Source organism: Macaca mulatta, chromosome 7 (genome assembly GCF_049350105.2).
Source record: "Macaca mulatta isolate MMU2019108-1 chromosome 7, T2T-MMU8v2.0, whole genome shotgun sequence".
NCBI lineage: Eukaryota > Metazoa > Chordata > Mammalia > Primates > Cercopithecidae > Macaca > Macaca mulatta.
Window position 1 is genome coordinate 135,016,513 of NC_133412.1, and position 12,998 is coordinate 135,029,510.

Genomic DNA, 12,998 nt, shown 5'->3' on the forward strand with positions numbered 1-12,998 from the left:
GAGGGCCTGTTTGGCTTGGCTTGGACTATGTACCCACCCTCTGGTCAGGGGAAGGCAAGGCCTCTTGATTTAAGTTGCAAGGACATCCAGTGGAGAAGAGGCAACTCCTCAAGGAAATAGGTGTGTGGGGCTTCTTACCAAAAGAAGGTGGACTGGACGCCAGGTGGCCACATAGACCCCTTGGTTGCGAGGGCTCTGCTTCCGAAGCCTGTTGACTGCAGTGTAGGTTCCTTGGTATGGTCTTGGAAGGGTTCTGTGATCCTGCCTTCCGATTTCCCTTCTGACTTACCTGTGATAGCTCCTCCTCGTTATTCAGCCACCTTTAGGTTTCCTCAGCATCTAACGAATCTATCCTTCCCTTTCTGGCTGGTGTGTCTTTGCACTATCTATTCTAATACCAGTTTGTCTTCACCTGGAATGAATCTCTTCCTGTGTGCTCTCTTAAAACATGTTGTTTTGGAAATATACAATCCTTATCTTCCTGGCCCAAGAATCTCCTGTGTACCTATGGCTGCTGCTGCTGCTGCAGCGAATACAAAGCACTTAATATGTACCAGGCTTTCCTAAGCACTTTCTATATATTCACTCATTGAATCCTCCCAGCCATCCTTTGCTGCTAGTATCTCCATTTTACAGGTGAGGAAATGACGAGGGAAGTTAAGCAACTTGTCTAAGCTCAAACAGCTGGTAAGTGGCTGAGACAGATTTTGAACTCTGCATTCTGGGTAGCAGTGTGTACCCTTAAGTAGTCTTGACTTTATTTCATGTCTCCTATGCCCTACACACTCATCAGATGTCTGTCCTACCTCTCAATAATTCTGGGTTCCCCCTGTATCCCCATGTGTTAGTTGAGCCTTCTTGATCTGTTTGAGCAGTGTGGTAACTGGTCTTCATCTTTCAAGTGTATTTAGCACACCACTGTCAGAAATATCTTGTCAAAAAATAGAATATGATCATAGTGTTCATCTGCTTATAATAATAATTATTATTATTTTTTGAGTCTTGCTCTGTCACTCAGGCTGGAGTACAGTGGTGCAATCTTGGCTCACTGCAACCTCCACCTCCTGGGTTCAAGTGATTCTCCTGTCTCAGCCTCCAGAGTAGCTGGGATTACAGGCACGCTCCACCACTCCCAGCTAATTTTTGTATTTTTAGTAGAGACAAGGTTTCGCCATGTTGACTAGGCTGGTCTCGAACTCCTAACCTCAGGTGATCCACCCACCTTGGCCTCCCAAAGTGCTGAGACTATAGGGGTTAGGCCTGCTTATAATTATTGAAAGGTCTCCTATTACCTGCTGTGCCAACATAATTGGGGTCTAATTTTATGTTCCAGTTGTATTGTCCACCCTTTATACTCCTCCCTGTAGTTGTCTACCTCCATTCATTCTCTATGTGCCCCTTAGGAAATTGCCTAGAGCATACCAAGTGCTTTATAATTTGGCAGCTCCTCCAAATTACTTGCCGTTCTCTCAAAAGGCCATATATTTTCATCCTTGGCACAGCCTAAAAGACCTTCATGTTTGACTTCTCCCATGTGCCTGATAAAAGTCTTGATTATATTCCAAGACCCCATGCAAATAGCATTTCCTGTGGAAAGCCTTCCTCACCCATTACAGGTACAGTTAAGTGATTTCTTCCTCTGTGTTCCCATCATAGCCTGTTCTTAGCTATGCTATAACGCTTCGCTAGTATATTCATTTCCTAGGACTGCCATAGCAAAGCATAAGAACTGGGTGACTTAAAGCAATAGCAATTTATTTTCTCACAGTTCAGGGAGCTGGCAGTACAAAATCAAGGTGTCCCAGGGTCATGCTTCTTCTGAAACTTGGCTTTTGGTGGTTTGGTTGTTTTATCAGTTCATTTTCATGCTGCTGATAAAGACGTACCCAAGATCGGGTAATTTATAAAGAAACAGGTTTAATGGACTCACAATTCCATGTGGCTGGAGAGACCTCACTATCATGGCAGAAGGCAAAAGGCACTTTGTACATGGCAGCAGCAAGAGAGAATGAGAGCCAAGTGGAACTGGTTTCGCCTTGTAGAGCCATCAGATCTCGTGAGACTTATTCACTACAATAAGAACAATATGGGGAAAACTGCCCCCATGATTCAATTATCTCTTACCAAGTCCCTCCTGAAACACGTGGGAATTATGGGAGCCACAATTCAAGATGAGATTTGGGTGGGGACACAGTCAAATCATATCAGTTTTTTACCAACAATATTTGGCATTCCTTGACTTGCATGCAGCTGCAGAACTCCAGTATCTGCTTTTGTAGTCCTATAGTGTTCTCCATGATGGCGCTATCTTCACGGGACCATCTTCTTATAAGGACGTCAGTCATAGTGGATTAGGGGCCTACACTACTCCAATATGACCTCATCTTCACTACTAATACTTGCAAAGACCCTATTTCCAAATAAGGCCACATTTTGAGTTAATGTGGGAGGTGGGGGTTAAGTCTTCATTATGTCTCTTTTTTTAGTGTGGGGCACAATAAAACCTGTGTAACCCCTGGCTATTTGGTAACCTTTTGTAAATGCATGATTTCCCCCAGTAGACTGTGGCTTCCACCTTATTCATCTTTGTGCCGCTTCCTCTTTCCCATAGTTGGCCCTCATTAAATGTATGGTAAATATCTGTCTCCCTTCATGAGATAGTAACCTGTGAAAGGAAAGAAGGGGGCTGTGCTTTTTAAATTAGGTTATGAATGAAGGAGAAGGTAGATTAGGATTTCTTTTCAATATCATGTAAATTCCACAGGAGCAGCAACTCTGCCTGTTTGGTTGACTAATATATCCTTAGTGCTTAGAACATGACTGGGCTTAATAAATATTTACAAAATATTCATTTTTTGATTGGTATGGAAACTGTGGAATGAGTGGGTTAAGATTATAGGAAGTAGATTATGGGTAATTTTGGCAACATTTTATTGGTCTTTGTCCTGGCCAGGTCTTTGCTGTGGTTGTTTAGATAAATTCATAAGCTTTAACAAGTAAGCATGATTTTTGCTAGCTGCCAGCCAGTGGCAGGAGCTTGGTATAAAGGTAACCACTGCTGGGTTGCTGAAGGTATTGGAATTGGTTTTCTTGCCTGTAGATCAGCATCCTACTGAAGACTTTGTGGGCTTCCTCATGTCCTTCGAGGGTATCAATAATGAGAGAGTGCCAGTAATTCCTGAGAGAAGTTGGCCCTGCTTTTCAGTCTATTCCTACAAACTCCCAATCGTAGGAGTGATTGGGACCCCAACTTTTCTCCTGTATACTGCTTAAACTGGATGCTTGGCCGAATCCTATGCACTCCCTGTCATTAACCAACAACTGCTTGATACCACTGGAACTATCCATCCTTGGCTTTTCCCTGGGTCTCCCCCTTCTGTGGGGTTTTGAATGCCCTCTATTATACCACATGCATGACTTGATTTAGGACTATCAACACTGAGGAAGTCAAAACTTGCCTTGTTCTTTCACTTCCTGCCTCCCAACTGGACTCCTTTCCCTTAGGTATGGGGTCGGCTTCCGCATACCATAGAAGGCAGATGCCAGCTTCCTTTCAGGGCCTTGGCAGGAGCAGCTCAGTGTAATGTGAAATGCAAACCTGGGATTGCCCATACCTTGGAGGCCTGCTTTGCATTCCCGTGATGTTATGAGGTTGTGTTTCTCATGTTTAGGCTAAACTTTTATGAAGAGCTGTGAGTGCTGGCTTTTGCTGGTTTGAGTCTTGAGTCTTGGAAATGGTACGTGTGGAGCTAATGATTGTAATGATTTCAGATAAAGGGGAGCTACCAAGGAAAGAGTAAATCTGTGTGTCCTTGAACACTGACTTTCTACTCACCGAGATGGTGCCTGAATAGCTGGAAGAAGTCAAGGTTTTGAGAATGCCCACTGACATATTGCGTTCTTCTCACTGGGCCTCTGAAGGCAGATTGACTAAGGCTTTGGCCCACTTTTGTCACATGTATAATATTTATGAATTTTCCCTTTGTCTTTTCTTCCCTATATCTCATGACTATAATTAGCAGCTCCTAATCATAATTCACTTGAACCTCTAGGACCTCTGGGAGGTTAGAAACATAGCAATTATTAGAAGAGGGAGATCATTAACATTTACTCAAAGGAGGTGAAGGAATAATCATGAGCACATTTTCTTATGTGGCCTAAAACTTGTGTTGCCATCTAATTGCTTCTGTTACGGTTGGGGTCAGAATAGAATATCATGTATTTACTTATATCCCACTTCGAAAACCTTTCCCTTATACTTCTTCCTTGTTCCTTCAATAACCTGATTTCTAGGAACTACCTGCACTGACTTATGCCCTGGGGCCATAAAGATGAGTGAAACCCAACACAATTCTCAGATGCCTGAAATTCCATCCAAATCATTCTTTTAGCTTAAAATCATGATTTCTGCAAACAAATCTTTGAGAAGACTTAAGCTACTATTAAGTATTAAAATCTTTGTGTGAATAAATATTCATGGGTAGGGATGTTAGCTGTCCTCCAAAGTTCATGCTCTTTCTTTATTAGGCTGGTGCAAAAGTAATTGCACCATTATTGGCAAAACCCGCAATTACTTTTGCACCAAACTATTGTGACGTTATCGCTGGAAAGTGGCCGTCTAGGCAGGAACTGCATTTCCCAGATCTTTTTGCTTCTGGGGCCATATGACTGAGTTCTGGCCAGTGGAGTGTGGCTGGAAGTGTTGTAAGCTGCTTCCAAGCCCAGCCTATGACAATCTTCTGTGTAATTATCTGCTTGCCTTGCCCCCTTCTTACACCTGCTGGCAGACTGTCCACACCGCAGGTCTCTTTGGAAGTCGAGGGTTGAAGATAGCAGTGTCTCTATTGGTCTAGCCCTTGAAAAACTATGTGACACAGATCTCCTCCACTTCTACCTTCTGCTGCAATTGGTCTTCTCTTTTTTTTTTTTTTTTTGAGATGGAGTCTTGCTCTGTTGCCCAGGCTGGAGTGCAGTGGCACGATCTTGGCTCACTGCAACCTCTGCATCCCAGGTTCAAGCGATCCTCCTGTATCAGCCTCCTGAGTAGCTGGGACTACAGGCGCGTGCCACCACGCCCAGCTATTTTTGTGTTTTTAGTAGCGTCGGAGGATCCACTTTCAAGCAGACTCACACACATGGCTGTTGACCTCGTGATCCGCCCGCCTTAGCCTTCCAAAGTGCTGGGAAGTGAGCCACCGCGCCCAGCCATGGACTTCTTTTATGTTAAGATACTGAGAATTAGAGTTTAGCTATTACCACAGCTAGTACTTCCCTAACTAACAAAGAAGTAAAACACTTTCTTTAAAACAGTGTGTTTTGATAGGGAATTTGAGACAGCCAGTTTCCTCAGAGAAGGGGAGAGGGCTATGTCTACTGGTGAATGTGGGAGGGTTCTAGAATGACAAGCAGTGAGCCATAAAATAATTTTCCTCATTTAATTATTCCTTATGTTTTTTAGTAGCAAAGTCTTTCTCTGTTACCCAGGCTGGAGTGCAGTGGTACGGTCATGGCTCGCTGTAGCCTCGAATGCCTGGGTTCAAGCGTTCCTCCCATCTCAGCCTTCTGAGTAAATACGAATATTCTTGTTAGGGCTCTGTACTGTTTGTAGCATATTGGCTAAAAAGGATTTTTCACTGATTTAGCATTTCAGATTCTTTTCTCGCTCTTCAGCTTTTTTTAGTATAGTTTTCCTTCTCTTATTTTCATGGCCTGAAGCAAATATTTGTAAATCATCTCCTATATGTTCAGTACTTTCCTAAGCACTAGAGTATGCAGTTTTAGTTTCTTCTTGCTCCTAGCTCCGATGTGAAAATTCTAAAATGATATAAATAAACAGCTACACTAAATAACTAAAAATATTCCTTCCTTCCTTCCTTCCCTTCCTTCCTTCCTTCCTTCCTTCTTTCCTTCCTTCCTTCCTTCCTTCTGTCCTTCCTTCCTTTCATCCTTCCGTCCATCCTTCCAGCCATTGATCCATCTTTCCTTCCTTCTTTCCTTCCTTCCTTCCTTCCTTCCTTCCTTCCTTCCTTCCTTCCTTCCTTCCTTCCTTCCTTCCATCTATCTATACATCCATCCCTCCCTCGGTCGATCCCTCTATCCCTCCCTCCCTCCCTCCCTCCCAGTACTTGTACTCTCTGTCCATGATGCACCAGGAGCTCCACAAGGCTCTGAGGACACAATGGTAAATGAGACACACAGCACTTTGGGTCTCACAGAGCTCATATTCTAAAAATTAGAAATCATCTTACAGGTAAATTACTGTTTTAAATGCCTATTATTCATACCCTGTGCTAGAAGTTATGATGGCTATAAAAAATACCTGGAATTTCTGCTCCAAAAGCCTAGTCGAGGCAGAGACAAGCTCCCTTTGTCATTACAACTAAAAGAACTGCTCTAAAGGCAAGGTGAGCTGAGCAGAGTGATTTAGTTCCTTCAATAGCTGCTTGGTTCATCGAAACTTGAGTTCAAGTGCATCATGCAAATAGCTTTTAAATATTTGATCATTTTATTCTTGGTTATGGTTGCTTTGAGTGTTTTCAGTAAAACACCTGCTTGTGTTTCCTGAGTGAGACGTGTATATTAACTAGAGATGACGTTCTTATGAGTGATTATTGCCAATGAAAATGTACTTCATTAATAAATGAAATCTGCATTAATTATCTTTTTGCCATGTAACAAATTATCCCACAAGTTGGCAGCTTAAAATAACTTTTATTATTTCACAGGTTTTGGCATCAGGCATTTGGGAGTGACTTGGCTGAGTGATTCTGGCTCAGGGTCTGTCTGAGGCTGCAGTTAGACCCTCCACTGGCGTCGGAGGATCCACTTGCAAGCAGACTCACACACATGGCTGTTGGCTGGAGGCCACAGTTGCTCACCGTGTGGGCCTCTCCACAGGGCTGCTCATAATATGGCTGCTACATCTCCTCAGAGTGTGGGATCCAGAAGAGAGAGTAGGGCAGAAGCCACAGTATTCCTTATGGCCTACCTCGGAAATGACATGCCATCAATTTTTCCGTATCCTACGAATCACACAGGTAACCCTGGCACAATATGGGGAGAGAATGCAGAAGGATGTGAACCCCAGCGGGGTGCATCCTAAAGGCTGACTGGCTACCACAATATCCTTTCTCCACAATTTTTTCTTAACTCTTAGAAATATCACTTGAATAAAGTGAGCTTATGTCATGCTCCTACAAAGAGATTCAGGTGCCGCAGGATCTTTAGGACCATATGCAAAGAAGACAGAGCATGAGAGACTTTTTGTGTGTGTTTAGGTGGAGGTGTGTATGCAGCCGTGCTCTTGCAACTTTAAGAGCCTGTTGATCATTTAATACTATACTTCACAGTCCTCACCTGAGTACGTGGTGAGCCACCCCTGTAGGACAAGACCAGCCTTTGACCTTTAAAGGCTGCTGTTTACCTGTCTTTCCCCTTTTCTCAGTTTTTCCACCAGTGTGCTAACTGCAAAGTTGATTTAGGTGTACCAGGTTTAGTTGCTTGGTGAACTCACAAAGTGTTCCTTTGAGACTTAAAAGACAATAAGCCAGATTGAAGAGAATCAAACATATGGCATGGACTCAGTCAGTGATTCACACATTTGTCTGATCATAAGAATTATCTGCCATTCATTAGAAATACAGATTCTCAGACTTTCCTAGACCTATTATATCAGAATATTCTGTGGAAAGGCCTGTGTTTGTTTTTTTAAAGTCATTTCAGGTATTTTTTTAGGTTCCATAAAATGAGAAAACACTCGATTATATCACATTGGGAATAGGAATTAGATGGACATCTAACTTAATGGGGTTCATTTAATTTGAAATAAAATGGAGAGCACAATTTTAATAAGTGGACAGTTTTGTTTTCTAATTTTTCTTGATGAACATTTGCTCCAAACTGAGCAGGGTTGGAAGAAAGGTCTGATTGTATTGCTTTCTTGGTAGTCTGAGCTCCATGTTGCCTTCAGGTGATGAACATCTTTTTCTGATTGAAAATCTAATACTGAGAGATACAGGAGTTTTTGGTAAGTGTTCCTGAAATGCAAGCTAGCTTCTACATCTGGTGACTGTGGCTCAACCAAAAAGCAGCAATCCATTTCTTTCTTTCTTCCTTTCTTTTGTTTCTTCTCTTTGACAGTCTTGCTCTATCACCCAGGATGGAGTGCAGTGGTGTGATAATGGTTCACTGCAACCTTGAACTCCTGGGCTCAGGTGATCCTTCCACCCCAGCTTCTCAAGGAGCTGGAACCACACGCACATGCTACTACACCTGGCCAACTTTTTAATTTTTTGTACAGATGGGGGTCTCCCTATATTGTCTAGGCTGGTCTTGAACTCCCAGCCTCCCAAAGTGCTGGGATTACAGGTGTGAGCCACCGTGCCTGGCCCCATCAATTCATTTTAAGCACAAAGTCAAAATGAACCATAATGGATATTTTTGTGAGTACTTTCAGAGTGACAGAGGGGATTTTCAAGGTACTTTAGACTACATGCAACTTTTACTTTATGTTCTTATTTTAAAACTCCATAAGAGATACTATTCCATCGTATATAGTGCATATACTACTTTTTTTCTGTGGCCATCATAACAAATTACCACCAACTTGGTGGTTTAGAACAACAGAAATGTGTTCTTTCACAGTTCTAGAGTTGAGTCTGAAATTAAGGTGTTGGCAGGGCCATGCTCCCTCTGAAGGCACCGGGGAGCGAATCTTTGTTTATCTCCCCTGATGGCTCCAGTTGTGTTTTGGCTTGTGGCTACATAACTTCAGTCTCTACTTCCATCTTCACATGGTCTTCCTCTCTCCTTCCTGTGTGTCTTTTCCGTGTGACTCTTGGAAGGATACTTGTCACTGGATTTGGGACTCATTGGGACAATGTTATCTCAAGCTGCTTAACCTAATTACATATCCAAAGACCCCCTTTGCCCAAGTAAGCTCGTAGTCACAGATGATGAGTGTTAGGATGTGGAGATGTCTTTCTGGGTCTACCATTCAATGTACCACACTACTGTAAAACTGGAAGCAAATTATATGTAATATAGCTTGTAATGGCCCGAGTTAGCTAAGAATTTTTCTTTACTGAATATTTGTGGAGGCTTTAATCAAGAATGGCTCTGGCAGCACTTAGCGACGTCCTTGGTCTTTCTGTCCCTGTGTTTTTCTCTTCTAAGCTGTGCCTTCTCTGATGTGCCTTGTCCGTAGTCATGCTCCATGCCAAACCATGCATCACACTGGTTTTGTTGCTTTTTAATACAGAGGCTGTTGTACAATTTGAGTGAGTCCTCAGTTTCTGTTTGCGTTCATTTAAAGGTTAGTCTTACGGAACAGAAGCTGTCTGTTCCAAATTTGACAAGTATGTTTCCATTATGGTAGCTATTTCTACTTTTACTTGCTGTCATTCATATCCATATAAATATATGCCCTCCAACTCCGTTATTTTTTTCGAATATGACATATTAATAATTTCTGCAAAATGTATGCTGTCTCCTTTTTTTTATTTTTATTTTTTTTTGAGATGGAGTCTCACTTGTCGCCTGGGCTAGAGTGCAATGGCATGATCTCATCCCACTGCAACCTCCGCCTCCCAGGTTCAAGCAATTCTCCTGCCTCAGCCTCCCAAGTAGCTGAGATTACAGGCGCCTGCCACCATGCCCAGCTAATTTTTGTGTTTTCAGTAGAGATGGGGTTTTACCATGTTGGCCAGGCTGGTCTCGAACTCCTGACCTCAGGTGATCCACCTGCCTTGGCCTTCCAAAGTGCTGAGCCACCGCACCTGGCTTCTTTTTTTTTTTTTAAGACAGGGTCTCTCTCTGTCACCCAGGCTGGAGTGCAGTAGCATGATCTCGGCTCACTGCAACCTCTGCCTCCCAGATTCAAAGATTCTCCACCTCAGCCTCCCAAGTAGCTGGGATTACAGTCATGCACCACCACGCCTGGCTCATTCTTGTATTTTTAGTAGAGACGGGGTTTCCCTATGTTGGCCAGGCTGGTCTTGAACTCCTGACCTCAAGTGATCCACCCACCTTGGCCTCCCAAAGTGTTGGGATTACAGACGTAAGACACCATGCCTGGCTGTATGCTGTCTTTAAATCTGTTCCAAAACTTGAAACTAGCTCTGATGAGGCAAAGTGATAAACCTCCATGCAGGGTATCAAATGACTTCCCACCATTTTTCCAAAGTTGTTTTCCTATACTGTATTCGCTTTCAGTATTTCATTTTCAGATGTTCCCCCAAGCTGTTCCTCATTCTCTGGCAACAGCATGTGGTTTTACTGGGATCTTGCTATTGAACAATTTCTTGCCTATTGACTGACTTGCAGGTAGCACTTTTAATCTACACACTTGAATTTTTATGACTAAAATTTGTAGGGCATTTCCTCAGACAGATATTTTTTATCCTGATGAACAAGTATTTCCTAGGATTCCAACTAGGTAACTAGATAACCCTGAAGTGGTTGCAGGGGTTGAATTCTGAAGGACTGGCCATAGAGTGGAACCTAACTAGGCTCGAAGATCTGCTATCAGAACCAGGCACTTTCTAAAATAGTTTACAACCCTTACCTTTAATATAAATTCAGCCCTGATTTAGGTAATTTTAAGTATTTTCAGTCTAAGGTAATAGTTTGGCCAATTCGGAGGGGCATTCACATTCTTACAGTTCTGGATTATATCACACCAGAGTTGGAAAAGCAGGTGCTGTCCCAAGGCCATCCTCATTCAGCAAGGCAATTGTTGTTTTCTGTTGAAAAATGTACGAAAGAAGATGCCGGTGGATTTGCATCATTGAAATGAAAGAGCCAAGGCAGATGAAAAAGAGGCTCGGAGGAGCTATGTCCTATGTGTTTAAGAAAAAGCTGAACACCACAGCAGCTTAAAAAATTGAAAGCATTAAAATCAATATCTAAGAGGTTCATTTAACCATAGCAAAAACACCTTAGCAACAGACTTTTTTTTAATAGTGTTTTGCAAAGGAAGTGGGGCTCTCTGAGCTGTGATTGGCCACTCAGTGCAGTGAACCTGTGAAAAAGAACTCAATGTTCCATTGAACTGGAAGCAAATTATGGTTGCCACGGGAACCAGCTCCTCTGCACCTCTCAGGTGAAAGGATGTTTGATCTTTAAAATAACAGAAACAGGGGTTTGCATGAGGAATATTATCTGCATGGTGCAAAAAGTGCAGTTAGGGGGAAACAAATGTATTATTGCTGTAAATTACCAAATGATTATCGAAGCAGATAATTGTTGGGAAGGCATTTGGTATGTACCTTACAAGACAGGCTGGCAAAAATTCAATTCCAAATTTATTGACGTCATGGATATTTTCAAGATGATTATAGCAGTGATGTATCTTTAAGTTTTAATGCCCTTTTATAATGAATTTTGATTACCAGTTAATATTTGATACTACTTCTCTGGGTACATGTCCCATGCTGGGAGACTAAGAATTTGTCAAACCTTACCTCTAATTTGAAAAGACTTTGCTAAGCACTGAGAAACAGAATTATGCATGAAAAAGGGGGAATATATGGGCTTCTTTAAAAAATCAAAGGATAGGATAGGATTACTAAACTCATTTTTGTTTTGCTTACTGCTGTTACATGGACAGCATTTCACACAAATGTGACATTGTGTGTACTTATGACCAATGAGTCATTTGTTAGGTATGATTTCAAAAGAGTCGATTTGTATTATCCTATGTTTGGAAGCTCTTTGAATTATTGAGCTAAGGCAAGGTTTATGGCCTTTATGTTTGCTGTCTAGCAAAGAGTGTTGAATAATGAACTACATTTTTAATCAAAGATTTCCTTTGACTCTAATCCTTTATTTCCCAGTGGGCCTAACCTGATTTATTGCGTTGAGTGCTCTACGAGGACTCTGTGTAACCTGGGTGGTCTCCTGAGAGAAGATGTATATTGACTCAGGAAGTAGCAAGGAAAATAATAGTTTTGACTCCTGGACGTACTTAAGTTTTAGGCTATCAGTCCATTTATCTATCCATTCATCTCTCCATCAAACATATCATTCCCCCCCATACAAAACACTAAAGGAGTTATGAAGAGAAAGATGATCTAGTCCCTATCACTGTAATCTCTTGGCAGGAACAGACAGAAACAGAATGAACTAAAGCTACAATAGAGCTCCAGGAATAGTGCCAGGGCTGTGGTAGGCATTCAAGAATGAATGAACGAATAAAGATAGAAAGTGCGATAGAAACATGAGGTACAGAGTGATGGGTGATGAATTCTATTAGAGAATCTGGAGTCTTGGTCCTCCTTCGTTTCGTCCAGATTTTGCTCAATGTGGCATTCCTTAGAAATCTTCCCTCCTCCATATCCCTACCATGTGGACAGCTCAAATATGTTTTTATATCCTTGCCTAGCCATGTTTTTCTTCTTAGCATTTTGTCACGATGTGCAAATATACCATATATTTGTTTATTAATTTGTCTATTTCCACCATTAGAATGTGTGCTCATGAGTATAGGGATTTTGTCCTGCATGTGGCTGTGTCCCCAGAGCTGTAGTGCCCAGAACATAGCATATGCTCCACCCAATATTTGTTGAAAGGATGAATGAATGATGGGTTCTGGAAATACAGTTTGCTACCATGGAAACATGAGGGCTACTTTATAAAGACTGTAGTCTATAGGCTGGAGGAGATTGGTGGGTGACCAAAAAATTTAAAAAAATTGTTTTTCTTTTTACATCTTTAAAGATTGCCCTTAAGAAAAAATGCATATCATGTAAGACATTAGGAATAAGGCAGCATAGAATGCTAATGTATACTGATAGGTGACATACAATTATTGTCTTTTCCATGTTTTGAAGTTAAACAATTTCCCATTGGAGGAAATGAAAGAAAATATACTCTGCTATTATGATTACAGACACTGGACTGTATTTACACTAGTTTTAGCCTCAACTAAAAATGATAGAAGAAAATAAGATCATCCTTCTTTGGGTCTTGTGTGTGTATGTATGTGTGTGTGTGTGTGT

The 12,998-nt window shown here is 41.8% G+C and overlaps 1 protein-coding gene across 3 annotated transcripts in view; it reads left to right on the top strand.

Annotated features, from left to right (window-relative positions):
• The first annotated feature begins 6,698 nt into the window (after positions 1-6,698).
• SYT16 (synaptotagmin 16) overlaps positions 6,699-12,998 on the top strand; it is a 197,609-nt gene continuing 191,309 nt past the window's right edge. Inside the window, exon 1 of one of the 3 annotated variants that reach the window (XM_077941105.1) lies at positions 6,699-7,037. Coding sequence is in view for 1 of the 3 variants with exons in the window: in XM_077941108.1 (XP_077797234.1) it covers positions 6,911-7,037 (127 nt within the window). In the remaining 2 variants the exon portion in view is untranslated. The remainder of the gene's footprint in view (positions 7,038-12,998) is intronic. The other 2 variants (XM_077941108.1, XM_077941107.1) reach the window with 2 other exon arrangements.